Source organism: Bos indicus, chromosome 15 (genome assembly GCF_029378745.1).
Source record: "Bos indicus isolate NIAB-ARS_2022 breed Sahiwal x Tharparkar chromosome 15, NIAB-ARS_B.indTharparkar_mat_pri_1.0, whole genome shotgun sequence".
Taxonomy (NCBI): domain Eukaryota; kingdom Metazoa; phylum Chordata; class Mammalia; order Artiodactyla; family Bovidae; genus Bos; species Bos indicus.
This window is the reverse complement of record NC_091774.1, coordinates 16,878,648-16,906,029: the sequence shown is the minus strand read 5'-3', so window position 1 is coordinate 16,906,029 and position 27,382 is coordinate 16,878,648. Positions and strand designations below refer to the sequence as shown.

Here is a 27,382-nt window from a genome sequence, read left to right as displayed (position 1 = left end):
ACAGAAAATTATAAGACACTGATGAAAGAAATCAAAGACGACATAAACAGATGGAGAGATATTCCATGTTCCCGGGTAGAAAGAATCAATATTGTGAAAATGCCTATACTATCAAAGGCAATCTACAGATTCAGTGTTACACCTATCAAATTACCAATGATATTTTTCACAGAACTAGAACAAAAATTTCACAGTTCATGTGGAAACAAACAAACAAAAAAAACCCTGAATAGCCAAAGCAGTCTTCAGAAAGAAGAATGGAGCTGGAGGAATCAACCTTCCTGACTTCAGATTATACTACAAAGCTACAGTCATCAAGACAGTATGGTACTGGCATAAAAACAGAAATATAGACAAATGGAACGAGATAGAAAGTCCAGAAATAAACCCATGCACCTATGGGTACCTTATTTTTGACAAAGGAGGCAAGAATATACAATGGGGCAAAGACAACCTCTTCAATTAATGGTGCTGGGAAAACTGAACAACTATATGCAAAAGAATGAAATTAGAACACTTCCTAACACCAAACACAAAGATAAATTCAAAATGAATTAAAGACCTAAATGTAAGACAAGAAACTATAAAACTCTTAGAGGAAAAGATAGTCAGAACACTCGATGACATAAATCACAGCAAGACCCACCCTCTATGACCCACCTCCTTGAGTAATGGAAATAAAGACCAAAGTAAACAAGTGGGACCTGATTAAACTTAGAAACTTTTGCACAGCAAAGGAAACTATAAGCAAGGTGAAAAGACAACCCTCACAATGAGAGAAAATAAAGCAACTGAAACAACTGGCAAAGGATTAATGTCCAAAATATACAAGCAGCTCATACAACTCAATACCAGGAGAACAAACAACCCAATCAAAAAGGAGATGAAGACCTAAACAGACATTTCTCCAAAAAAGACATACAGATGGCTAACAAAGTCATGAAAAGATGCTCAACATCTCTCGTTATTAGAGAAATGCAAATCAAAACTACAATGAGATATCACCTCACACCAGTCAAAATGGCCATCTCAAAAAGTCTACAAACAATAAATGCTGGCGAGGGTGTGGAGAAAAGGGAACGCTCTTGCACTGTTGGTGGGAATCTAAATTGATACACCCACTATGGAAGATGATATGGTGGTAGTGTTTTAGTTTCTAAGTCGTATCCAACTCTTGCGACCCCATGGACTATAGCCTGCCAAGCTCCTCTGTCCATGGGATTTTCCAGGCAAGAATACTGGAGTGGGTTGCCATCTCCTTCTCCATGGACCTTCCCGACCCAGGAATCAAACCAGGTCTCCTGCATTGCAGGTGTATTTTTTACTGGCTGAGCTATGAGGGAAGCCTAGAAGATGGTATGGAGATTCCTTAAAAAAGCTAGGAATAAAACCACCATATGACAGAGCAATCCCACTCCTAGGCAAATACCCTGAGGAAACCAAAATTGAAAAAGACACGTGTATCCCATTGTTCATTGCAGCACTGTTTACAATACCTAGAACATGGACGCATCCTAGATAGCCATCGACAGATGAATGGATAAAGACGTTGTGGTACATAAACACAATGGAATATTACTCAGCCATAAAAAAGAATGCATTTGAGTCAGTTCTGATGAGGTGGATGAACCTAGAACCTATTATACAAAGTGAAGTGAGTCAGAAACAGAAAGATAAATATTGTATTCTAATGCATATATACAGAATCTAAAAAAATGGTACTGAAGAATTTATTAACACGGCAGCAATGGTGAAAGAGACATAGATAATAGACTTATGGACATAGGGAAAGGGGAGGATAGGGTGAGCTGTATGGAAAGAGTAACATGGAATCTTACATTAGCATATGTAAAATAGCCAACTGGAATTTGCTGTATGACTCAGGAAACTCAAAACAGGTGTTCTGTATCAACCTAGAAGGGTGGGATGGGGAGTAAGATGGGAGGGAGTTTCAAAAGGAAGGGATATATGTATACCCATGGCTGATTCATGTTGAGGTTTGACAGAAAACAACAAAATTCTGTAATGCAATTATCCTTCAATAAAATAATAAATTAAAAAGAAAAAAAAAAGAAAGCTAGGGACTTTAATGATAGTCTATAAATAAAAAAGCAGACTCAAACAACCAATCCTATAGCATTTGTGACAAATAGTCTTCTAGTCATTATTAAGAAGATAAACCCAAATCATATTTCATGATGATGTTAGGCAGACCTGGTACTTCTCCAAAATTATTCAACCTACTGATCTCCAGTACTTACTTCCATAAGGCAAGAAGAGAGGTGAATGGATAGGAAGAATATTACAAAAGGAAAGGAACAATAATTATAACAGTGGTATAATTAATAATAATGAGCATTTAATCAACACTTAACCCTGAAGCCAAGGATATAAGAATTTTACATGGATTATATCATTTAATCTTTTCAAATAACTCTCTAAGATAGGCAGCCTAAGTTGTCAGGAAATAATTTAACTTAATCTTAATAACAGATTGAGCTCTTCCTGGTTGAAAATCAGATTCCCTTTTGCCTCTCTTTGGAAATCTATTAGATGCCTCTCAGTGACATTCTTGCTTCTGGTAATCAACACATGTCCTTAGACCTTATTACTGCAGAATAAAGATATAAATTCTCTGAAACTAAGATGATGACTACCTCATCAAATTGCTCACAGGAGTATTCTGCCTCTAGCTATATGGTTAACCCTAACTGACAACACAAAATGACAAAGATCATGGTTTAGCGAAAGCAATACAGTTCACTCTGAAAATGATTTACCATCATTCAGCTGTATGATTAGCTCTTGTTTTTTGTTGCTTTTCTTTTTGATGGAAGAGGGTGGTAGCTAACTGATAGTATGTGCATAGCCAAAATAGTTACATTCCAATGAAAGCCTTCACTGTAGACTAAAGAATAAATATCTTATACTGTTGAAAAATAGCACTTTCTTATAAAAGTCCAATATAAAACTGGAAACTTCAGACAACTATTAACAAGGCCAGCAATTACAGAAGAAATCATGAATCAAGGCCAAATTTATCAACAGGGTCATCATTTTTAATTCTGATTTTCTTCTTTTCGTGTTTTAGAAAACTATAATTTTGACACTAAAATAACTGAAAAATATTACTCATCTGGTTAAGATTCCGTGTCATAACTTTATTGACTATAATTTTGTTTGGACTAACTGTAGCCTCCTGAATGTCTCATTCTAGCAAACCCAGGTGAATAAGCAGAAATGTAAACAGAACAAGAGGACTGCTATCCCTATTTTAAATAAAAATGCTGTCTATTGCTGGTTTATTTTTAACCACCACTAACATATTTAAATTATAATTGGATCTTCTTAATGAGCAGTTTCCTATTATTGGAACTTGCAGGGGGCCTTGACATTTGAGTCATCCTCTCATTGTGTCTATTTCGTACTGTGACATACAAATTAAATAGACATACAAGCCAGATGAAATATAGGGGGGAAAACTTGAAGCAGTAACTTTAAATTAAATTAATTGTTCTAAAATCTATAAAATCTATAAAGCAATCAACATTGACAACAATGTATTTTACTTTAAGCACATTTTCAATAATATTAACTTCAATTTTAAGGCCCAAAATGCTTCAAACCCTCCTAGCCAAATACTATACTTCTAGAAAGCAAAACCACAGCTTTAATATTCCTTAAATTAAAAAAATAGAATAATTCCAGTGTATTCTCTCAAGGAGTGAAAATGTTCTAAAGAAATGTTTCTTTTTCAACACTAAAATTTAATTATAAATTTTGATATAGGCACTTAATATATTGTTCTGCATATTAAGAAAAATAGGATGTAAACCAGAGTTCCTAGGTTGTGAAATTTAGAACATAACATATCAAAGTGTAGCTAGCTTTTACTTATATTTATTTAAGGATAAGGCAAGCAATTCCCACAATGTTGAAATGAGTCTTACTATTTCTCTCAGAGCTTGACTCAATCAGTGGAAATATTCGTGGATTTATAGTATCAGGTCTTTAGTAAATCCTATCATTTTTGTAATTACTATGGCTAGTAATAATAAATGTCTGCTTTTTATGTGATGAAATAGATTAATGAAACAGGCAGACAATATGCAAAATTGCTGGGAATAGGGTCAAGTCTTTTTATATATATCCAGAAACCAGTAATTTTCTAAATGGCACTCTAGGTTCTCTTGCCTAAATAATTATAAGTACCGCCAGCATGTAATATACTAAAAGAATTATGAAATCTCCCAGTTCCTATCACCCATATCAACATGGCCACTTACCTTGTCTTTATTCTCAGTGCCAGAAGCCTCAGGCTTGGTCCTAATCACAAATGGGGTGGACAGGCGCAGCAGAACCCTTTCGAAGGTGGCATTAACCTTCGGAGAAATGATCTCAAAGCAGTCCTCAAACTTGAGCACTTTGTGAGTGTCACATCGGAGCTGCTTCCTTAGGCCTTCCCCCAGCTGAAGGACTGACATGTGGGGGTCAAACATCAAGTGAAAAGGGAAGGCTCTGCAGAAGGTGTTGATGCTAATTCTGAGGTCCGCAGGAACTTGGGATGTTCCCTGAGGAAGGTTCTTCGTGATATTAGCATTTTCACATTGTCTGATAAGGAAAGCGAGGCCATTACAATTGCCTGGGTTTGAACCATCAGAGCACAGTTTCTCAGCGACCTGGTTCACTTCCACGTCCAGCCGATAGATCTTCTTTCCCGCAGCCTTAATCATTCCAAGCATTGCAAACCCCACAATGTGGTGAGGGTGGAAGTAGTGGAGTATAAGAGTACCTTCACGGAGCTCTTTGCATAGGAATGATGGTGACTCTAGAGTGGCCTGTTTTCCAAAAGAAGTTCTAATATGTTCCAACAAAGCATCAAAGCCATTAAAAAAGTCCTGCAATGTGCCACCTACAGCTCGAAGGACTCTCTCATTGTCATCAAAGCATATATTAAAGAACTCCTCACCAAATCTTTCTTGGATTTCCTCAAACTTCAAACCTAGGGGTAAATGGAAGCAAATGTTAAAAAGATATAATACAAGTAATTGAATTTATAGCTTCTTAAATGTTTATCAGAAGAGTAGCTAGTGACCAAAGCAAGAGAAGCAGTCCCCTTGGGTACACAAATTTCCCCAATAGGTTAAGTCATTCATTTTGATTTAGAGAAAGTAAATTTCAGTTCATCTTCTAGATGCTTCTAAGATGTTAATGAGCATAAACATTTTGTTGTTGTTTGATTTTAAATATTTTTAGAGTAGTTTTAGATACATAGGAAAACTTAGTTGAATATAAATATATTGTCCATGTACCCCCATTCACTTCCTGCACACAACCTCCTCCCCTGGAAACTATTGATATTGTACACTACAGTGGTACATTTGTTACAATCAATGAACCTATATTTATATAACATTATCATCCAAAGTTCATTGTTTACTTTAAAACAAAGTTCATAATTTTCACTCTTGATGTTATATATCCTTGAGTTTTAACAAATGTGTAATAATATGTGCCCACCATTTTACTATCATGCAGAGTAGTTTTGCTGCCTTAAAATCCGTTGTGCTCCACCTATTCATTCCTGGGTCCCCTCAACCCGTGGAGCATGATCTTTTTAAAAGCTGCTAATCTAGCTGTTTTTCAATATTATATCCCATTTTCTGTAATTACCATGAATATTATATTTTACTTAGCAATTTCCTTCACCATTGAATAATTTTTAAGAGGCTATTATGTCCACTCAATATTATTATTTTAATTATCACAATTCATTTGCTAAATGGGAAATATAACCAGAGAGGGACTCTATGGTACACAAGCAGAGACAAGCACCAGGTTATCTTGAACAAACAGAATTGCTTAAGTTACAATAGTAATCTCAAAGAAAACATGCAGGTCAGCTAGACCCCAGGAAGGAAGGGACAAAATAAGGAATTAAAACTGTGGGATGATCTGCATTCATTCTTTCATTCACAAAAACTAAAGCAGACAAAACTAGAAAAGGAATCTGACCAGACAGAGTTAAAAGTCTTTGTTTTCTCAATTCATACTTATTCCCAGATGCCATGGCAAAAGGAAATCTACCTTTTAATAATGGAATTATAATGATAAATAAATATACACAATGCATTATATAGTAATTTCAAGCAGGATCATATATGATCTATCAATAGTAAGATCCACCCTGAGGAAGAACACTGCACAGATGAAAGAGTTGAGTTTGTATCGCAAATAAACCTTCTTTGTAGAGTTACCCTATTGCTTCTTCTTTGACTTTGGCTGAAATCAGTTATATGTTGTTTACATATACTCATATTTTGTTTCTTATCTATCTCATCTTATAAGGAGGTCCCAAAAATCTGACAGGAAAAGCCAGGTCCCTTTGCTAGGGTCCTGTTAGAATGCAAACCAGTCTATGTTGTCCATGGCTTAGTTTGCTATTCCCTATAAGTTCTCCCCATCCAGAAGTGAGGGGATAAAACAGAGTCAGTAATATAGTTATAAAACATAGTCTAAATATATTATATATTTTTGAAAGCTTACTATAGAGTCTAAATATTGTGAGAGCCAAGTTAAGAGGTTGGTTTGAAAAAGAAGTTCTTAAAATTCATGTTAATCAAGAAGTAGAAAGTCTAAGCTAAAAACAGTATCTTTATTAGTATTTCACATATATTTTAGTTTAATATATTTGACAGAAGCTTAGAAAGTCACCTGCTAGGATAAAAACATCACCACTCATCTCATATTGTCATGTTACAAGACTGAACTTCAACATATGTTGTATTCACTAACAATAATGCCAGTCAGAATTGATAATAATAGCAATTTTCTGTCTAGTTCTCAAGTGTGAATGAAAAAAAACAAGATAGATTATATTCACTGCAATCTGGCTCCTTCTCCAACTGCTCCCTTGAAACTGCTTTTGTAATTAGCTAATCCAATATATCATATTTTGTCCTTATCTTATTTAACTTTGGTTGCTTTTTTTCCCTTTAGTTTGACAGTGTTCATCTTCTCTTCCTCCTAAATCTCTCTTCTCTGTTGGATTATAAACCATTATCTCCTGGTTTGATTACTAGCTGTCTGAAATGCCCTTCCTTAAAACTTCTTGCTAAAATCCTTACATCATCACCACTATACTGTAACTAAAAAATTCTAATACAAATTAAACTTATGTTCCTTTAATGACAATATTCACTGTTGATATTTTTTTTTAATTATTAATTTCTTGTTGTTGTTCAGTCACTCAGTCATGTCCGACTCTTTGTGACCCCATGGACTGCAGCATGCCAGGCTTCCCTGTCCTTCACCATCTCCCAGAGCTTGCTCAAACTCACGTCCACTGAGAAGGTGATGCCATCCAAACATCTCATCCTCTGTCATCCCCTTCTCTTGTCTTCAATCTTTCCCAACAACAGGGTCTTTTGTAACGAGTCAACTCTTTGCATTAGGTGGCCACAGTATTGGAGCTTCAGCTTCAGCATCAGTTCTTTCAGTGAATATTCAGGGTTGATTTCCTTTAGGATTGACTGGTTTGATCTTCTTAATTTAGTATTTAATTCTTATTAAATATGAAATTCATTGTAAATAAAATTGTTATAATCTAACTACATTGCTGAACAACAAAACTCCATGCACCACTGACAATATCCCAAGGCTTTCTTCTATATTTTGAAGATTTGTATCTTAAAAGGACTTAGGGTCTTCATGCACAGGTGAGAAAATGAGAATTTCTTCTAACTTGCATCTTTCATAACATTAAAAATACTCTCACAATTGTTAAGAACACAGATTTTAAAAAAAGTAAGCTTATGTCCTATTTCCAATGCCACAGTCACCCAAAATCATCCAGAAAATAACAAGTAAGTATAATTCACTAGAGGCAACAAATTAAAAACTACTTTGTAAGCACAGCGGTCTATGAACTTGAAATTCTTGTTGCTCTAAAAAGCACTTCTGAACTTGAGATACAATGGTTAAGACTCAAATGATAATGTTAAGGACTACCATTGTGCTAACATGACTTGTATCAATAAATAAAAATTAAATTATTTTGAATACTATATGCAAATACTATACATAGCAATTCTATACACACTACCATATTAAATAAACTAATACACGTGTGTGGCGGATTCATGTTGATATATGGTAAAACCAATACAATATTGTAAAGCTAAAAAATAAAATTAAAAAATTAAAAAAAGAAAATACATATGTAAATAGTAAAATAAATAAATAAAAACAAAAATAAATAAACTAATAAATATTTTTGGTTTCACACTTGTTAAACTGTGCAAGCTGATAAAAGAAAAAAATTCTTACAACTTGAAAAATTAAAACTAAGGAACGATCACTTCAGCTTTTGCAAAATGCTATGATCCGTTGCCCAAGACGTCTACATTAAACATCTCAAAATTTAGAAAGCACAGAGCAAGTGGTTTAGTTCAGTGTCACATGCAAGATTCCACTCATGATTGAAGCACACCCTCTAATTATAGTAAATCACTTGAAACATAGAGATAATGCTCATCTACCTATACCATAAGAAGCTAGGACAGTTTGAAATTTGGGTATATAAAAATACATTCCTTAAAGGAGCAAAACTTACAAAGAAACTGTTTTCACTAACAGGTAAGTTGAAAGAATATTTTTTTAAAACTTTATTTATTTGGCTGTGTCAGGTCATAGTTGCGGCACGGCACACGGGATCTTTCATTGCAGCACACAGGCTCAGTAGTTGCGGCGGTTTTAGTTACCTACCCCATGTCATATGGGATCAAACACACATCCCCGGCATTGAAAGACAGATTTTCAACCACTGGACCATCAGGGAAATTCCAAAAATTTTAAATTACTGTTAATTTATCTCTTCAAAACAATGAATAGGCTAAATCTGACACCCTTTAATTGTAAATGAAATAGTACATTCGTCCATTGCATGAATCTTATGTTCCTCATCCAACTTCACATTGTGTACCTCTTGGGGCATACATAAGTGCATACTATCACCAGCATAATGCCTAACACAGGGTGACTAAGTATTCATTCATAGAAACTAAACATTCATCTAGAATCAAGCTACACTTGTGCCACACCAAAGGATACCAAGACAACAAGACATAGCCTTTTATCTCATGGGCCCCCACAGATAATTAAGTTACAAATGACTCGACTATAACAGGCACACAGGAGCTATGGAAATATGGAGAAAACGAATGTCTGACTTTCTCCTCAAGGAGATAGAGTTTGACAAGCAATTCGTAGAAAAAGTATATGTTCAGAAGGCCAACAAGGAGAGAACAAGAACTCTAGAAGACAGGTGGTAATGAAATATGAATGAAGCAGGGAGGTGGAAGAGCCCAGCATAGTCAGAGGAGGGCAAGAAGTAAGTGTGAAATGGTTGGGGAAAAGGGGTATTGGGATGAGTTGCTAATTAATCAGCAATGTAGAAGTTGGACTTCAGAGTGAAAAGAGTAGAGTCAAAGATACCAAAGAAATGCTGCAAAGTCTATAAGATTATATTCATTAAATTAGGTAGTTCCAGTAAGAATGCAGAAATCAGTGCCAAGTGGTATGCCAAATATTTTTATAGATATACTTTTAAAAACTCCCATTAAGTGGATACTTTTAATGCCTCTCATTTTAAAAGCGAGGAATGCTAAGAAACTTGACCATGTTCATACAATTGTAGGTAACAGACCCAGGTCTCAAAGTGAAGTCTGTCTAATACTAGATGATGTGTAGTAAACTGTGATATTGTGTACAATATTAAATGAGTAAAACATTTGCATGGCAGAAAAAAATGCATGTCTTGCTCACTGATATATCATCAATGCCTAGCATTCTGCCTGACTTTTGTTGTTATTGTTCAATCGCTAAGTTGTGTCCAACTCTTTACAAACCCACGGATTGCAGCACACCAGGCTTCCCTGTCCTTCACCATCTCCCAGAGCTTGCTCAAACCCATGTCCATCGAGTCAGTGATGCCATCCAACCATCTCATCCTCTGTTACCCCCTTCTCCTCCTGCCCTCAGTCTTTCCCAGCATCAAGGTCTTTTCCAATGAGTTGGCTCTTCACATCAGGTGGCCAAAGTATTGGAGTTTCAGTTTCAACATCAGTCTTTCCAAAGAATATTCAGGGTTGATCTCCTTTAGGATTTACTGGTTTTATCTTCTTGCAGTCTAAGGGTCTCTCAAGAGTCTTCTCCAGAACCACCATTTGAAAGCATCAGTTCTTTGGTGCTCAGCCTTATTTACAGTCCAACGCACACATCCATACATAACTACTGGAAAAACCATAGCTGTGACTATATGGACTTTTATCAGCAAAGTAGTGTCTCTATTTTTTTAATACACTGTCTAGGTTTGTCATACTTTTTCTTCCAAGGAGCAAGTGTCTTTTAATTTCATGGCTGCAGTCACCATCCAGTGATCTGTGTGTGTGTGTGTGTGTGTGTGTGTGTGTGTCATTTCAGTTGTATCCAACTTAACAGTCGCTTCAGTTGTGTCCAACTCTTTGTGACCATATGGACTATAGCCTACCAGGCTCCTCTATAGGCTCTTCTGTCCATGGGCTTCTCCAGGCAAGAATACTGGAGTCAGTTGCCATTTCCTTCAGGGGATCTTTCGGACCCAGGGATCAAACCCATGTCTCTTGTGTCTCCTGCATTGGCAGGCGGGTTTTTATCACCAGTGACACCTGAGAAGCCTGGAAATGATTTTTGGAGCCCAAGAAAATAAACTCTGCCACTGTTTCCACATCTATTTGCCATGAAGTAATGGATTGGATGCCATGATCTTAGTTTCTTGAATGTTTCATTTTAAGCCAGCTTTTTCACTCTTCTCTTATCCCTCATCAAGAGGCTCTTTAGTTCAGTTCCTCTTTGATTCTTGCCATTATGAAGATGATACCACAACTGTATTTCAAGTTCAAGAGATTTCAACATTTTAAAGAAATAACTATCTTCTTAAACAATTGTCCCAGCTTTATTGAGATATAAACATGGTGCAAGTTTAAGGTTTACAAAGTGTTGATTTGATAGACTTAAATACTGCAAAATGATTAGCACTGTACCATTAGTTTGAACCTCTGCCATTTCATATAACTACAATTTCTTCTTTTGAGGTGAGAATATTTAAAACAAACAAACAATCATGTCACTTTTAACTAGCACCTGTACTGCTAATAGAAATACAAAATAGTACACTGGAAGGCAATTTCATGATGTGTATCAAAAGCCTTAATAAAGGACATGCCCTAGCAAAAAAATAAATAAAAAAAATAAAATCTGCTCTTAATTTTCAATGTATAACGCACAATTGTTAACTATAATCAAAATGCAATGCATTAGATCTCCAAAACTTAGTCACCTTCTAACTGGAATTTAGAATAGCTCCCCATTTCCCCTAGAGTCCCAGGAACCACCATTCTACTCTCTATATGAGTTTGGCTTTTTTAGATTCCACATATAAGTGACAGCTTACAGTATTTTTCAAGAAAAATTATTTTATCTAGCAAGACAATAAGACATTTTTCAACTATGTTTGAAACCCAGATGACACTTTTTAAGAATATAACTCTAGTGCCATGACAAGTTACAAATAAATAAGTCTCTACATCCCAGAGTTTAAGGACTGGAGTTATATGTCTCAGACATGTCCACCTCTTTGCGACCCCATGGACTATACAGTCCATGGAATTCTCCAGACCAGAATACTGGAGTAGGTAGCCTTTCCTTTCTCCAGGAGATCTTCTCAACCCAGGGATCAAACCCAGGTCTCCCTCATTGCATGCAGATTCTATCTGAGCCACCAGGGAAGCCCTAAAATTAAATATGCTTGATGCTTGCTCCTTGGAAAAAAAGCTATGACAAACCTCAACAGCATATTAAAAAGCAGAGGAGGAGGAGCTAAGATGGCAGAGGAATAGGACGGGGAGAACACTTTCTCCCCCACAAATTCATCAAAAGAACATTTAAACGCCGAGTAAATTCCACAAAACAACTTCTGAATGCCGGCAGAGGACATCAGCCACCCAGAAAAGCAACCCATTGTCTTCGAAAGAAGGTAGGAAAAAATATAAAGGACAAAAAAAAGACAAAAGAGGGAGGGGATGGAGCTCCTTCCTGGGAAGGGAGTCTTAAAAAGAGAGAAGTTTCCAAACACCAGGAAACATTCTCACTGCCGAATCTGTGCCGAACCTTGGAAGCACAGAGGGCAACATAACAGGGAAGAAAAATAAACAAACAATTAAAACCCACAGATTACGAGCCCTACGGTAACTCCCCCAGCGGAGAAGCAGTGCAGAAGCCTGCCCACACCACTAGCAAGCGGGGGCTGGGCAGGGAGGCGCGGCACAGGCTGCACCGCTTAGAGTAAGGTCTGGCCTGAATACCCTGAACGATATCTGAGAGAAATAATTTGGGCTAGAAAACCAGACTGTGGGATATCTACCACGCAAAAAGCCAGCCCTAACCTAAGACACCACCAGACCTGTGCACGGAACAAAGGACTGAACAGAGATGGCTGGCTGCAGACCATCCCCCTCCGGTGACAGGCAGCCAGAGCCAGAAGGGGGCAATCACAGCCCCAGAGAGACATTATCTACAAAACTGTAAGCAGGCTTCTTTGCTAACTAAAACTTCTTGGGGTTCTGGACTGTCAACATCCGCCTGAGAAGGTGTGCCGGTTGTACACCTAGATAACCAAGCTGCGAGGAGGCAATAAGTCGCAGCAATCGTGTTCACAAAACACCTCATCACCTGAGCTGCTCGGACCTGGGAAGGGCACAAAACACAGGCCCAACTGAGTCTGCGCCTCTGAGGACTACCCGAGTGCCTGAACCTGAGCGGCTTAGACCTGGGAGGTGCAAGCAGCCCTGGGCCGGCCTTGGATAGTTCCCAGTGGAGCAACCTAGAGCCTGAGCAGTGTGGGCAGGGAGGCTACACATGCCGTGAGCGGGGGCAGGCCCAGTGTGGCTGAGGCACTGCGAGCACACGCCAGTGTTATTTGTTTGCAGCGTCCCTCCTTCCCCACAGCGTGACTGAACAAGTGAGCCTAAAAAAAAAAAAAAGTGTCCTCCACCGTCCCCTTTGTGTCAGGGCGGAAACCAGACACTGAAGAGGCCAGCAAACAGAAGAAGCTATAACAGAGGGAACCGCCTTGGAAGCTACAGGCAATAGATTAAAACCCTGTGGTTAGTACCGACTACATAGGAAGGGCCCTATAGATCTTGAGAAATATAAGCCGGACCAAGGAACTAGCCAAAAATGAACTGACCCCAGAATACCCACAACAACACCAGAGAAAGTCCTAGATATATTTTTTCTATTTTATGATCATTCTTTCTTTTTTTTTAATTTTCAAAAAAATTTTAAGTCCTCTATTACTCCTTTAATTTTCACTTTTATAACCTACTATTAATTTGCAAAAAAAAAAAAACTCCACTTTTTTTTTAAAAGCAAACTTCATATATATATTTTTTATAATTTTTGTGACCTTGTTTTTTTTTTTTTTTTTCCTTCTTTTCTTTAACATTGTATTCTTGAAGTTCCAAACTCTACTCTAGATTTTTAATTTTAGCTTTTTGGTATTTGTTATCAATTTTGTACCTATTTTTTTAAATAATTTTTGTGACTTTTTTTTTCTTTTTTCTCTTTCTCTTCTTTTCTTTAACATTGCATATCTGAAATTCCAAACTCTACTCTAGATTTTTAATTTATGCTTTTGGTATTTGTTATCAATTTTGTACCTATATTTTCTTTATAATTTTTGTGACTTTGTTTGTTTTTGTTTGTTTGTTTGTTTTTTCTCTTTCTTCTTCTTTTCTTTAACATTGTATTTTTGAAATTCTAAAGTCTACTCCAGATTTTTAACTTTTGCTTTTTGGTATTTGTTATCAATTTTGTACCTATATTTCCTTTATAATTTTTGTGACTTTTTTTTTCTCTTTTTCTCTTTCTTTTCCTTCTTCTTTTCTTTAACATTGTATTTTTGAAATTCCAAACTCTACTCTAGATTTTTGATTTTTGCTTTTATGTATTTGTTACCAATTTTGTACCTTTAAGAACCCAATCTTCAGTACCCATTTTTTCCTAGGGAGCGAGATTACTGGCTTGACTGCTCTCTCCCGCTTTGGACTCTCCTTTTTCTCTACCAGGTCGCCTGTGTCTCCTCCCTAACCCCTCTCTACTCTACCCAACTCAGTGAATTTATGTGTGTTCCAGACAGTGGAGAACACTTAGGGAACTGATTACTGGCTGGATCTGTCTCTCTCCTTTTCATTCCCCCCTTTTATCCTCCTGGCCACCTCTGTCTCCTTCCTCCTTCTTCTCTTCTCTGTATAACTCTGTGAACATCTCTGAGCGGTCCAGTTGTGGAGTGCACATAAGGAAGTGATTACTGGATAGCCCGCTCTCTCCTCTATTGATTCCACCTCATCTCATTTGGGTCACCTGTAACTCCCTCCTCCCTCTTCTCTTCTCCATGTAATGCTGTGAACCTCTCTGGGTGACCCTCATGGTGGAGAAACTTTTCATCTTTAACCTAGATGTTTTATCAATGGTGCTGTATAGAAGGAGAAGTTTTGAAACTACTGTAAAAATAAGACCGATAACTGGAAGCAGGAGGCTTAAGTCCAAACCCTGACTCCAGGGAACTCCTGACTTCAGGGAACATTAATTGACAGGAGCTCATCAAACGCCTTCATACTTACACTGAAACCGAGCACCACACAAGGGCCAACACGTTCCAGGGCAAGACATACCAAGCAAATTCTCCAGCAACACAGGAACACAGCCCTGAGCTCCAAGATACAGGCTGCCCAAAGTCACCCCAAAACCATAGACATCTCATAACTCATTACTGGACACTGCACTGCACTCCAGAGAGAAGAAATCCAGCTCCACCCACCAGAACACCAACACAAGCTTCCCTAACCAAGAAACCTTGACAAGCCACCTGTACAAACCCACACACAGCGAGGAAACACCACAATAAAGAGAATTCCACAAACTGCCAGAATACAGAAAGGACACCTCAAACTCAGCAATTTAAAGAAGATGAAGAGACAGAGGAATGAATACCCAGCAGGTAAAGGAACAGGATAAATGCCCACCAAACCAAACAAAAGAGGAAGAGATAGGGAATCTACCTGATAAAGAATTCCAAATAATGATAGTGAAATTGATCCAAAATCCTGAAATCAAAATGGAATCACAGATAAATAGCCTGGAGATAAGGATTGAGAAGATGCAAGAAAGGTTAAACAAGGACCTAGAAGAAATAAAAAAGAGTCAATATATAATGAATAATGCAATAAATGAGATCAAAAACACTCTGGAGGCAACAAATAGTAGAATAACAGAGGCATAAGCTAGGATTAGTGAATTAGAAGATAGAATGGTAGAAATAAATGAATCAGAGAGGAAAAAAGAAAAACGAATTAAAAGAAATGAGGACAATCTCAGAGATCTCCAGGACAATATTAAACACTACAACATTCGAATCATAGGGGTTCCAGAAGAAGAAGACAAAAAGAAAGACCATGAGAAAATACTTGAGGAGATAATAGTTGAAAAATTCCCTAAAATGGGGAAGGAAATAATCACTCAAGTCCAAGAAACCCAGAGAGTCCCAAACAGGATAAACCCAAGGAGAAACACCCCAAGACACATATTAATCAAATTAACAAAGATCAAACACAAAGAACAAATATTAAAAGCAGCAAGGGAAAAACAACAAATAACACACAAGGGAATTCCCATAAGGATAACAGCTGATCTTTCAATAGAAACTCTTCAAGCCAGGAGGGAATGGCAAGACATACTTAAAGTGATGAAAGAAAATAACCTATAGCCCAGATTATTGTACCCAGCAAGGATCTCATTCAAATATGAAGGAGAAATCAAAAGCTTTACAGACAAGCAAAAGCTTAGAGAATTCAGCACCACCAAACCAGCTCTCCAACAAATACTAAAGGATATTCTTTAAACAGGAAACACAAAAAGGGTGTATAAATTCGAACCCAAAACAATAAAGTAAATGAGAACGGGATCATACTTATCAATAATTACCTTAAACATAAATGGGTTGAATGCCCCAACCAAAAGACAAAGACTGGCTGAATGGATACAAAAACAAGACCCCTACATATGTTGTCTACAAGAGACCCACCTCAAAACAGGGGACACACACAGACTGAAAGTGAAGGGCTGGAAAAGGATTTTCCATGAAAATAGGGACCAAAAGAAAGCAGGAGTAGCAATACTCATATCAGATAAAATAGACTTTAAAACAAAGGCTGTGAAAAGAGATAAAGACGGTCACTACATAATGATCAAAGGATCAATCCAAGAAGAAGATATAACAATTATAAATATATTCTCACCCAACACGGGAGCACCACAATATATAAGACAAATGCTAACAAGTATAAAAGGAGAAATTAACAATAACACAATAATAGTGGCAGACTTTAATACCCCACTCACACTTATGGATAGATCAACTAAACAGAAAATTAACAACGAAACACAAACTTTAAATGATACAATAGACCAGTTAGACATAATTGATATCTATAGGACATTTCATCCCCAAACAATGAATTTCACCTTTTTCTCAAGCGCACATGGAACCTTCTCCAGGATAGATCACATCCTGGGCCATAAATCTAGCCTTGGTAAATTCAAAAAAATAGAAATCTTTCCAAGCATCTTTTCTGACCACAATGCAGTAAGATTAGATCACAATTACGGGAGAACAGCTATTAAAAATTCCAACATATGGAGGCTAAACAACACGCTGCTCAATAACCAACAAATCACAGAAGAAATCAAAAAAGAAATCAAAATTTGCATAGAAATGAATGAAAATGAAAATACAACAACCCAAAACCTGTGGGACACTGTAAAAGCAGTCCTAAGGGGAAAGTTCATAGCAATACAGGCATACCTCAAGAAACAAGAAAAAAGTCAACTAAATAACCTAACTCTACACCTAAAGCAACTAGAAAAGGAAGAAATGAAGAACCCCAGGGTTAGTAGAAGGAAAGAAATCGTAAAAATTAGGGCAGAAATAAATGCAAAAGAAACAAAAGAGACCATAGCAAAAATCAACAAAGCCAAAAGCTGGTTCTTTGAAAGGATAAATAAAATTGACAAACCATTAGCCAGACTCATCAAGAAACAAAGGGAGAAAAATCAAATCAATAAAATTAGAAATGAAAATGGAGAGATCACAACAGACAATACAGAAATACAAAGGATCATAAGAGACTAGTATCAGCAATTATATGCCAATAAAATGGACAACGTGGAAGAAATGGACAAATTCTTAGAAAAGTACAACTTTCCAAAACTGGACCAGGAAGAAAGAGAAAATCTTAACAAACCCATCACAAGCACAGATTTTGAAACTGTAATCAAAAATCTTCCAGCAAACAAAAGCCCCGGTCCAGACGGCTTCACAGCTGAATTCTACCAAAAATTTAGAGAGGGCTAACACCTATCCTGCTCAAACTCTTCCAGAAAATTGCAGAGGAAGGTAAACTTCCAAACTCATTCTATGAGGCCACCATCACCCTAATACCAAAATCTGACAAAGATCCCACAAAAAAAGAAAACTACAGGCCAATATCACTGATGAACATAGATGCAAAAATCCTTAACAAAATTCTAGCAATCAGAATCCAATAACACATTAAGAAGATCATACACCATGACCAAGTGGGCTTTATCCCAGGGATGCAAGGATTCTTCAATATCCGCAAATCAGTCAATGTAATACACCACATTAACAAATTGAAAAATAAAAACCATATGATTATCTCAATAGATGCAGAGAAAGCCTTTGACAAAATTCAACATCCTTTTATGATAAAAACTCTCCAGAAAGCAGGAATAGAAGGAACATACCTCAACATAATAAAAGCTATATATGACAAACCCACAGCAAACATTATCCTCAATGGTGAAAAATTGAAAGCGTTTCCTCTAAAGTCAGGAACAAAACAAGGGTGCTCACTTTCACCATTACTATTCAACATAGTTTTGGAAGTTTTGGCCACAGCAATCAGAGCAGAAAAAGAAATAAAAGGAATCCAAATTGGAAAAGAAGTAAAACTCTCCCTGTTTGCAGATGACATGATCCTCTACATAGAAAACCCTAAAGACTTCACCAGAAAATTACTAGAGCTAATCAATGCATATAGTAAAGTTGCAGGATATAAAATCAACACACAGAAATCCCTTGCATTCCTATACACTAATAATGAGAAAATAGAAAGAGAAATTAAGGAAACAATTCCATTCACCATTGCAACGAAAAGAATAAAATACTTAGGAATATATCTACCTAAAGAAACTAAAGACCTATATATAGAAAACTATAAAACACTGGTGAAAGAAATCAAAGAGGACACTAATAGATGGAGAAATATACCATGTTCATGATTGGAAGAATCAATATAGTGAAAATGAGTATACTACCCAAAGCAATTTATAGATTCAATGCAATACCTATGAAGCTACCAACGGTGTTCTTCACAGAGCTAGAACAAATAATTTCACAATTTGTATGGAAATACAAAAAACCTCGAACAGCCAAAGCTATCTTGAGAAAGAAGAATGGAACTGGAGGAATCAACCTGCCTGACTTTAGGCTCTACTACAAAGCCACAGTCATCAAGACAGTATGGTTCTGGCACAAAGACAGAAATATCGATCAGTGGAACAAAATAGAAAGCCCAGAGATAAATCCATGCACATATGGACACCTTATCTTTGACAAAGGAGGCAAGAATATACAATAGAGAAAAGACAATCTCTTTAACAAGTGGTGCTGGGAAAACTGGTCACCACTTGTAAAAGAATGAAACTAGACCACTTTCTAACACCATACACAAAAAGAAACTCAAAATGGATTAAAGATCTAAACGTAAGACCAGAAACTATAAAACTCCTAGAGGAGAACATAGGCAAAACACTCTCTGACATACATCACAGCAGGATCCTCTATGACCCACCTCCAAGAATATTGGAAATAAAGGCAAAAATAAACAAATGGGACCCAATTAAACTTAAAATCTTCTGCACAACAAAGGAAACCATAAGCAAGGTGAAAAGACAGCCTTCAGAATGGGAGAAAATAATAGCAAACGAAGCAACTGACAAACAACTAACCTCAAAAATATAAAAGCAACTCTTACAGCTCAATTCCAGAAAAATAAATGATGCAATCAAAAAATGGGCCAAAGAACTAAATAGACATTTCTCCAAAGAAGACATACAGATGGCTAACAAACACATGAAAAGATGCTCAACATCACTCATTATCAGAGAAATGCAAATCAAAACCACTATGAGGTACCATTTCACACCAGTCAGAATGGCTGCAATCCAAAAGTCTACAAGCAATAAATGCTGGAGAGGGTGTGGAGAAAAGGGAACCCTCTTACACTGTTGGTGGGAATGCAAACTAGCACAGCCACTATGGAGAACAGTGTGGAGCTTCCTTAAAAAACTGGAAATAGAACTGCCTTATGATCCAGCAATCCCACTGCTGGGCATACACACTGAGGAAACCAGAAGGGAAAGAGACACATGTACCCCAATGTTCATCCCAGCACTGTTTATAATAGCCAGGACATGGAAGCAACCTAGTTGTCCATCAGCAGATGAATGGATAAGAAAGCTGTGGTACATATACACAATGGAGTATTACTCAGCCATTAAAAAGAATACATTTGAATCAGTTCTAATGAGGTGGATGAAACTGGAGCCTATTATACAGAGTGAAGTAAGCCAGAAAGAAAAACACCAATACAGTATACTAATGCATATATATGGAATTTAGAAAAATGGTAACAATAATCCTGTATACGAGACCGCAAAAGAGACACTGATATATAGAACAGTCTTCTGGACTCTGTGGGAGAGGGAGAGGGTGGGATGATTTGGGAGAATGGTATTGAAATATGTATAATATCATATATGAAACGAGTCGCCAGTCCAGGTTCCATGCATGATACTGGATGCTCGGGGCTGGTGCACTGGGACGACGCAGAGGGATGGTATGGGGAGGGAGGAGGGAGGAGGGTTCAGGATGGGAAACTCATGTATACCTGTGGTGGATTCATTTCGATATATGGCAAAACCAATACAATATTGTAAAGTTAAAAAATAAAATAAAATAAAAATAAAAAAATAAAAAGCAGAGACATTACTTTGCAACAAAGGTCCGTCTAGTCAAAGCTATGGTTTTTCCATGGTCATGTATGGATGTGAGAGTTGAGACTATAAAGAAAGAAAGAGCACTGAAAGAATTGATGCTTTAGAACTGCGTTGGAGAAAATTCTTGAGAGTCCCTTGGACTGCAAGGAAATCCAACCAGTCCATCCTAAAGGAAATCAGTCCTGAATATTCACTGGAAGGACTGATGCTGAACCTGAAACCAACACTTTGGCCACCTAATGTGAAGAACTGACTCATTGTAAAAGACCCTGACGCTGGGAAAGATTGAAGGCAGGAGGAGAAGGGGTCGACAGAGGATGAAATGTCTGGATGGCATCGCCAACTCGATGGATATGAATTTGAGCAAGCTCTGGGAGTTGGTAGACAGGGTAGCCTGGTGTGCTGCACTCCATGATGTCTCAAAGAGTTGGACCCAACTGAGCAACTAAACTGAACTGAACTGATTATGTATGTCTAAATAATAACAAAGAAAGACAAAATAAATCGCACTTCCTAAAGTGTAATTTTAAGGAAAATTGTTTTGAATCTGAGCTATCAATACAGTCTCATTTGCACCTTGGTGAGGTGGGATAAAAACTTTTAGCTTGAGTACTTAATATTAAATAAGTAAAACTGTTGGGATAATAGTAAAAAAGAAAGATTCTTATCAATGAACAGTTAATATAAGGTTATGAAGGGTTAAACAGAAAGTTTCTACTATTTTAGGGTAATTTCTTTCTTTATTGTATGTGTGGCATTTCTTTCCATAGAACACAGCATATATCATATATTTAAGTGTAGGTAAACTAAATTTTACTGTATATCTGCTTAAGTTCCTGAAATACAGAGATAAAATCTTTTAAGTTGCAGGAAAGAACAAGTAGTTTTCAAAAACCTTAAAAATCATATTCTTATCTGCAATTCTTAAAGCTACATGATAGTGAAATAATATATTTGGAACACTGACAGAATGTAAATCTAATGTTTCATTACCAGCCAAGATATCTGGCAGATATTCCAAAATAACTGAGAAAACACTTTAACCAAACAACAAATGCAGAGGAGGTATTCTGGTAAAAAACAAGATGGAAAAAGTAAAAACATCAAGGAGCAATGAACCCTGCAACACACAATCTGTCAATGACAGCTTTTTGTTGTTGTTGATAATTTGTAATGTAAATATAAATACAGATTATTGAAATAGGAAGAAAGTGAAACAATTGACAACTACAAGGTAAATTTATTGATAATCTGGAACTAAACAACCTCAGCAATACCCAAGAGTTGGGAGGCTGAGAAAAAACAAAAGTGAAAGTCGCTCAGTCATGTCCAACTCTTTGCAACCCCATGGACTGTATAGTCCATGGAATTCTCCAGACCAGAATACTGGAGTGGGTAGCCTTTCCCTTCTCCAGGGGATGTTCCCAACCCAGAGATAGAACCCAGGTCTCTCGCACTGAAGGCAGATGCTTTACCAACTGAGTTATGAGGAAAGCCCGGAAGAAACAATGGGGAAGGGGGGAAAAGAAAAAGTACTAACAGAATTCTAAAGGCCTCTTATAAATGGGATCTTTCCACAGTTATTGTGATCCACACAGTCAAATGCGTTGGCATTGTCAATAAGGCAGAAATAGATGTTTTTCTGGAACTCTCTGGCTTTTTCAATGATCCAGTGGATGTTGGCAATTTGATCTCTGGTTCCTCTGCCTTTTTTAAAAACCAGCTTAAACATCTGGAAGTCCATGGTTCACGTATTGTTGAAGCCTGGCTTAGAGAATTTTGAGCATTATTTTCCTAGAGCAATTGTGCGGTAGTTTGAGCATTCTTTGACATTTCCTTTCTTTGGGATTGGAATGAAAACTGACCTTTCCCAGTCACGTGGCCACTGCTGAGTTTTCCAAATTTGCTGACATATTGAGTGCAGCACTTTCAAAGCATCATCTTTCAGGATTTGAAATAGCTCAACTGGAATTCCATCACCTCCACTACTTTTGTTCGTAGTGATGCTTCCTAAGGCTCACTTGACTTCCCATTCCAGGATGTCTGGCTCTAGGTGAGTATGAGTGATCACACCATCGTGATTATCTAGGTAGTGAAGGTCTTTAATGTACACTTCTGTGTATTCTTGCCACCTCTTCTTAATATCTTCTGCTTCTGTTAGGTCCCTACCATTTCTGTCCTTTATTGTGCCCATCTTTGCATGAAATGTTCCCTTGGTATCTCTAATTTTCTTGAAGAGATCGCTAGTCTTTTCCATTCTATTGTTTTCCTCTATTTCTTTGCACTGATCACTGAGGAAGGCTTTCTTGTCTCTCATTGCTATTCTTTGAAACTCTACATTCAAATGGGTATATCTTTCCTTTTCTCCTTTCCTTTTCACTTCTCTTCCTTTCACAGCTATTTTTAAGGCCTCCTTGGGCAGCCATTTTGCTTTTTTGCATTTCTTTTTCTTGAGAAACCTGTATGCAACAGGTACAACAGGCTGGTTCCAAATAGGAAAAGGAGTTCGTCAAGGCTGTATATTGTCACCCTGCTTATTTAACTTACATGCAGAGTACATCATGAGAAACACTGGGCTGGAAGAAGCACAAGCTGGAATCAAGATTGCCAGGAGAAATATCAATAACCTCAGGTATGCAGATGATACCACCCTATGGCAGAAAGTGAAGAACTAAAGAGCCTCTTGATGAAAGTGAAAGAGGAGAGTGAAAAAGTTGGCTTAAAGCTCAACATTCAGAAAACTAAAATCATGGCATCCGGTCCCATCACTTCATGGCAAATAGATGGGGAAACAGTGGAAAGAGTGGCTGACTTTAATTTCCTGGGCTCCAAAATCACTGCAGATGATAATGACAGCCATGAAATTAAAAGACGCTTATTCCTTGGAAGGAAAGTTATGACCAACCTAGACAGCATAGTGAAAAGCAGAGATATTACTTTGTCAACAAAGGTCTGTCTAGTCAAGGCTATGGTTTTTCCAGTAGTCATGTATCGATGTGAGTTGGACTATAAAGAAAGCTGAGTGCCGAAGAATTGATGCTTTTGAACTGTGGTGTTGGAGAAGACTCTTGAGAGTCCCTTGGACTGCAAAGAGATCCAACCAGTCCATCCTAAAGGAGACCAGTCCTGGGTGTTCATTGGAAGGACTGATGTTGAAGCTGAAACTCTAATACTTTGGCCACCTGATGTGACGAACTGACTCATTTGAAAAGCATCCTGCATCCTGATGCTGGATAAGGCTGGTGCACTGGGACGACCCAGAGGGATGGTACGGGGAGGGAGGAGGGAGGAGGGTTCAGGATGGGCAACATGTGTATACCTGTGGCGGAGTCATGTTGATATATGGCAAAACCAATACAATACTGTAAAGTTAAAAAATAAAATAAAATTTAAAAAACAAATGAAAAGTCCCTGATGCTGAGAAAGATTGAGGGTGGGAGAAGTGTACGACAGAGGATGAGATGGCTGGATGGCATCACCAACTCAATGGACATGAGTTTGGGTAAACTCTGGGAGTTGGTGATGGACAGGGAGGCCTGGTGTGCTGTGGTTCATGGGGTCGCAAAGAGTCAGACACGACTGAGCAACTGAACTAAACTGAACTGAAATGGGATCTGACAACTAGAGAAAAAATATATTCTTAGTAGGGAAATAAGTGATATTTTGTTTTTAAAAAATGAAGAATACACACAGATCTAACTTTAGTAACAAGAAAGGAAAGCTAACTAAGGAAGAAAGGAAGCCATTATTTATGCATTGCATTAAGTATAAACAAATCAATATGCCAATCAAATGGCAGAAATTTTCAATCCATTATATAAGAATTTCATATATATATAATAACTTTTAAATTAGAGAAAATAAGATGATTTTAAAAAATGATTGAAGATAAATGTTAGACAAAAATTTTCAAGAAACTAGAAGAAGAATAAAAGCACAGAAGAAGAGTATTAATATCAAACAAGGTGAAATTAAGGTTAAAAGTGCTAATCAGGATAGAGCCATTATACAACAAAATCACAACTTACAAATAAGACCTAAGAGACATAAACCTGCAAAATCGTAGGTAAATATGCTAAGCATGAGCAATTAAGAATTGATTGCTAATGAGTATAGGATTTCTTTATGAAGTGATAAAATATTCCAAAATTGATTGTGGTATCAGCTGCACACTTATCTAAAAACCCAGTTTAAATGAGTGATTTTTATTGTATGTGAATGATATTTCAATATGGGTGTGACACATTTTAAAATCTAAACTTAATCTAATGAAAAAACTCTAGAAAACTATAGAGGAAATTTGAGTTGGGTTACAGTGAGAAACTTTAATATATCTCTCTCAGAAACAGATGGATCTGAGAAAAAAGAGCAAAATCATAGAGAAATTAAATAAAAATAAATTCAAGAAAATATTCAATAAAAAAGTTTAATAAAAATAAAATGTCATTAGTAAACTGTAACACACCTCTTACAGAACTAAAAGGATCAAAGATTTAAAAAACATAGTTAAATATGAAGAACTATAAAATTTTAAAAAGTATTGGAAAAATGACATTAAATAAAATTTAGTAACAAAGCCAATATGTGCAGACATATGTATATGTATATACACAGGTATGCATATGTATAGTGTTTGAAAAAATTACAAAAATTGCTCAAGTATTTAGCCACAAAATTTCAATAATATAATTTTAAGTAAGATTTTGCTGATCACAATTTCTAATAATAATATCAATAACAATAATAAACACATTAACAAGATAATCAGAAAGCTTTATTTAGAAGTGAAACACCACCCTTTCTTGAATTAAAAGCAAAAATTGAAATTATAATTTCTGGAAATCAGTGAAAAGGAAACTGATTCATTCAAAATTCTATGAGGCAAAACAGTCACTGTACTCAAATAAAAATATGTATCATAAATATTTTCAGCAACAAAAGTAAGTAAATAAAATCTTTCAATTAAGAAAATTAATATTGAGCTTAAAATTAAAAGATAAAAGCTGAAATTAGTAAATTAAAACTAAATTAGGAGTGAGAAAGAAGATATAGTTCCTATTAGGGACAAATAGAGGAATCACAGGAGAAGGCAATGGCACCCCACTCCAGTACTCTTGCCTGGAAAATCCCATGGATGGAGGAGCCTGGAAGGCTGCAGTCCATGGGGTCACTGAGGGTCGGACACGACTGAGCGACTTCACTTTCACTTTTCACTTTCATGCATTGGAGAAGGAAATGGCAACCCACTCCAGTGTTCTTGCCTGGAGAATCCCAGGGATGGGGGAGCCTGGTGGGCTGCCATCTATGGGGTCGCACAGAGTCGGACACAACTGAAGTTACTTAGCAGAGGAATCACAAAAGAGCCATACAATGTTCTGCCAACAAATGTTTAAATGTAACATAAATGGATAATTTTCTAGCAGCACATAAATGACAAAAATTGACCCAATATGAAATGGACAACCAGAGTTTTGGATAGCCTTTAAAAATATATAATTCCAAAGTTAAATATTTCCAGGCCATAGAAAACAATTAAAGCTACTCAATTCTTTTTTATTAAATCCACATAACTTTAATGCTAAAACTTGATACAGTATACTATTCAGTATACATATACAGTATACTATACAGTATTCATATTCTCTTATGAATATTCAATATTAATAAAATAGCATCAAATAGAGTTTAACAGTCTATAAAAGAATGATGTATCATTACCAAGTAGTACTCATATCACAAATGAAAAAGTAGTTTAATATTAAAGAATCAATAGGCATAATAAACTATGGTATTTATAAAACTATGGTATGTATTTATGGTATTTATAAATTTATGGTATTTAGAAAATAATATTGTTTTATCAGTAGATTCTGAAAAGTCTGAAACTTAACAGTTCACTCAGTCGTGTCCAACTCTTTGCGACCCCACGGACTGTAGCCTACCAGGCGCCTCCATCCGTGGGATTTTCCAGGCAAAAGTACTGGAGTGGGTCGCCATTGCCTTCTCCGGGGGATCTTCTCAACCCAGGGATCGAACTGGGTCTCCAGCGTTACAATTACAGACAGATGCTTTATCACCTGAGCCACCAGGGAAGCCCAATAGTAAAGAATCTATAGGCATAATAAACTATGGTATTTATAAAACTGAGAAAATATTGTTTTATCAGTAAATTCTGAAAATTCCGAAACTTAACAGTTTCAATAAAAATTTTGAGCAAAACAGGGATATAAAGAAACTACCCAAATATAATAAATGCTGCTATTCAAAAATCAGAAGAACATTCCAAATAAAATCAGAAATGGGCAAATAAGCTTGTTACCACAAGTGTTCTTCAGTATTATCTTGGAGATTCTAGCAGATGCTATGAGATATAAGAAACAATTAAAATCATGTTTTTGCGAACAAAGAATGTACACTTAGAACACCTAGAAAGTCTTTTAATTTCAACGCTCTTTCTTGCATTTTTGTTAAAAAACCACATTATTTTATAAGAAATAACACCTACTAGAGCTAATAAGTAAACATTGTAAGTAGCTGAATATAAAAGAGAGAAAGAATCTATAGCTTTTTTAATATTAGCAGTAAAGACCAAGAAGTAGAAATGTGAAAACAGCCTATTCAAAGCAACAATGAAAGCTATAGAAATCATAAGAATACATTTAATAAGAAAGGCATAGAACTTACACTACAAAAATTATTAAAACTTAACAGAAAACAGAAACTGAACAAATTTTTTAAATTCCACATCAAAATATAAAGACTCAACATTATAAAAATATCAATCCTCTCAAAATAAACATATGAGTTTAATGCATTTCTAATTATAGTCTCAACATGTTTTATTATTAATACATTAAGTTTTAAAATTACTGATTCACATAAAAGAATAAATAATGATAATAAATAATAAATGCCTAGAGTAGCCAAAAATTCATGAATAGGACTACTAAGAAGAATCAGATATTGGAATAAATAAAATGCACTATAATAAAAATGTTTATTTCTATAGAAACAAAGAGATTATTAGGTCAAAAGGAAGAATTCAAAAGCAAATCTGTGTATATAATTTTTAACATATCACAAACTAGTATTTTAAATCAATGGAGAAAGAATGGTCAATTTACTAAATGGCATTAGCCATCTA

The 27,382-nt window shown here is 36.3% G+C and overlaps 1 protein-coding gene across 2 annotated transcripts in view; it reads right to left on the bottom strand.

Annotated features, from left to right (window-relative positions):
• The window catches only part of GUCY1A2 (guanylate cyclase 1 soluble subunit alpha 2), a 546,451-nt gene that overhangs the window by 374,564 nt on the left and 144,505 nt on the right, over positions 1 to 27,382 (bottom strand). For both annotated transcript variants that reach the window (XM_070803359.1, XM_019975851.2), the window contains exon 4: positions 4,287 to 5,002. In XM_070803359.1, coding sequence (XP_070659460.1) covers positions 4,287 to 5,002 — 716 coding nt within the window. The remainder of the gene's footprint in view (positions 1 to 4,286; positions 5,003 to 27,382) is intronic.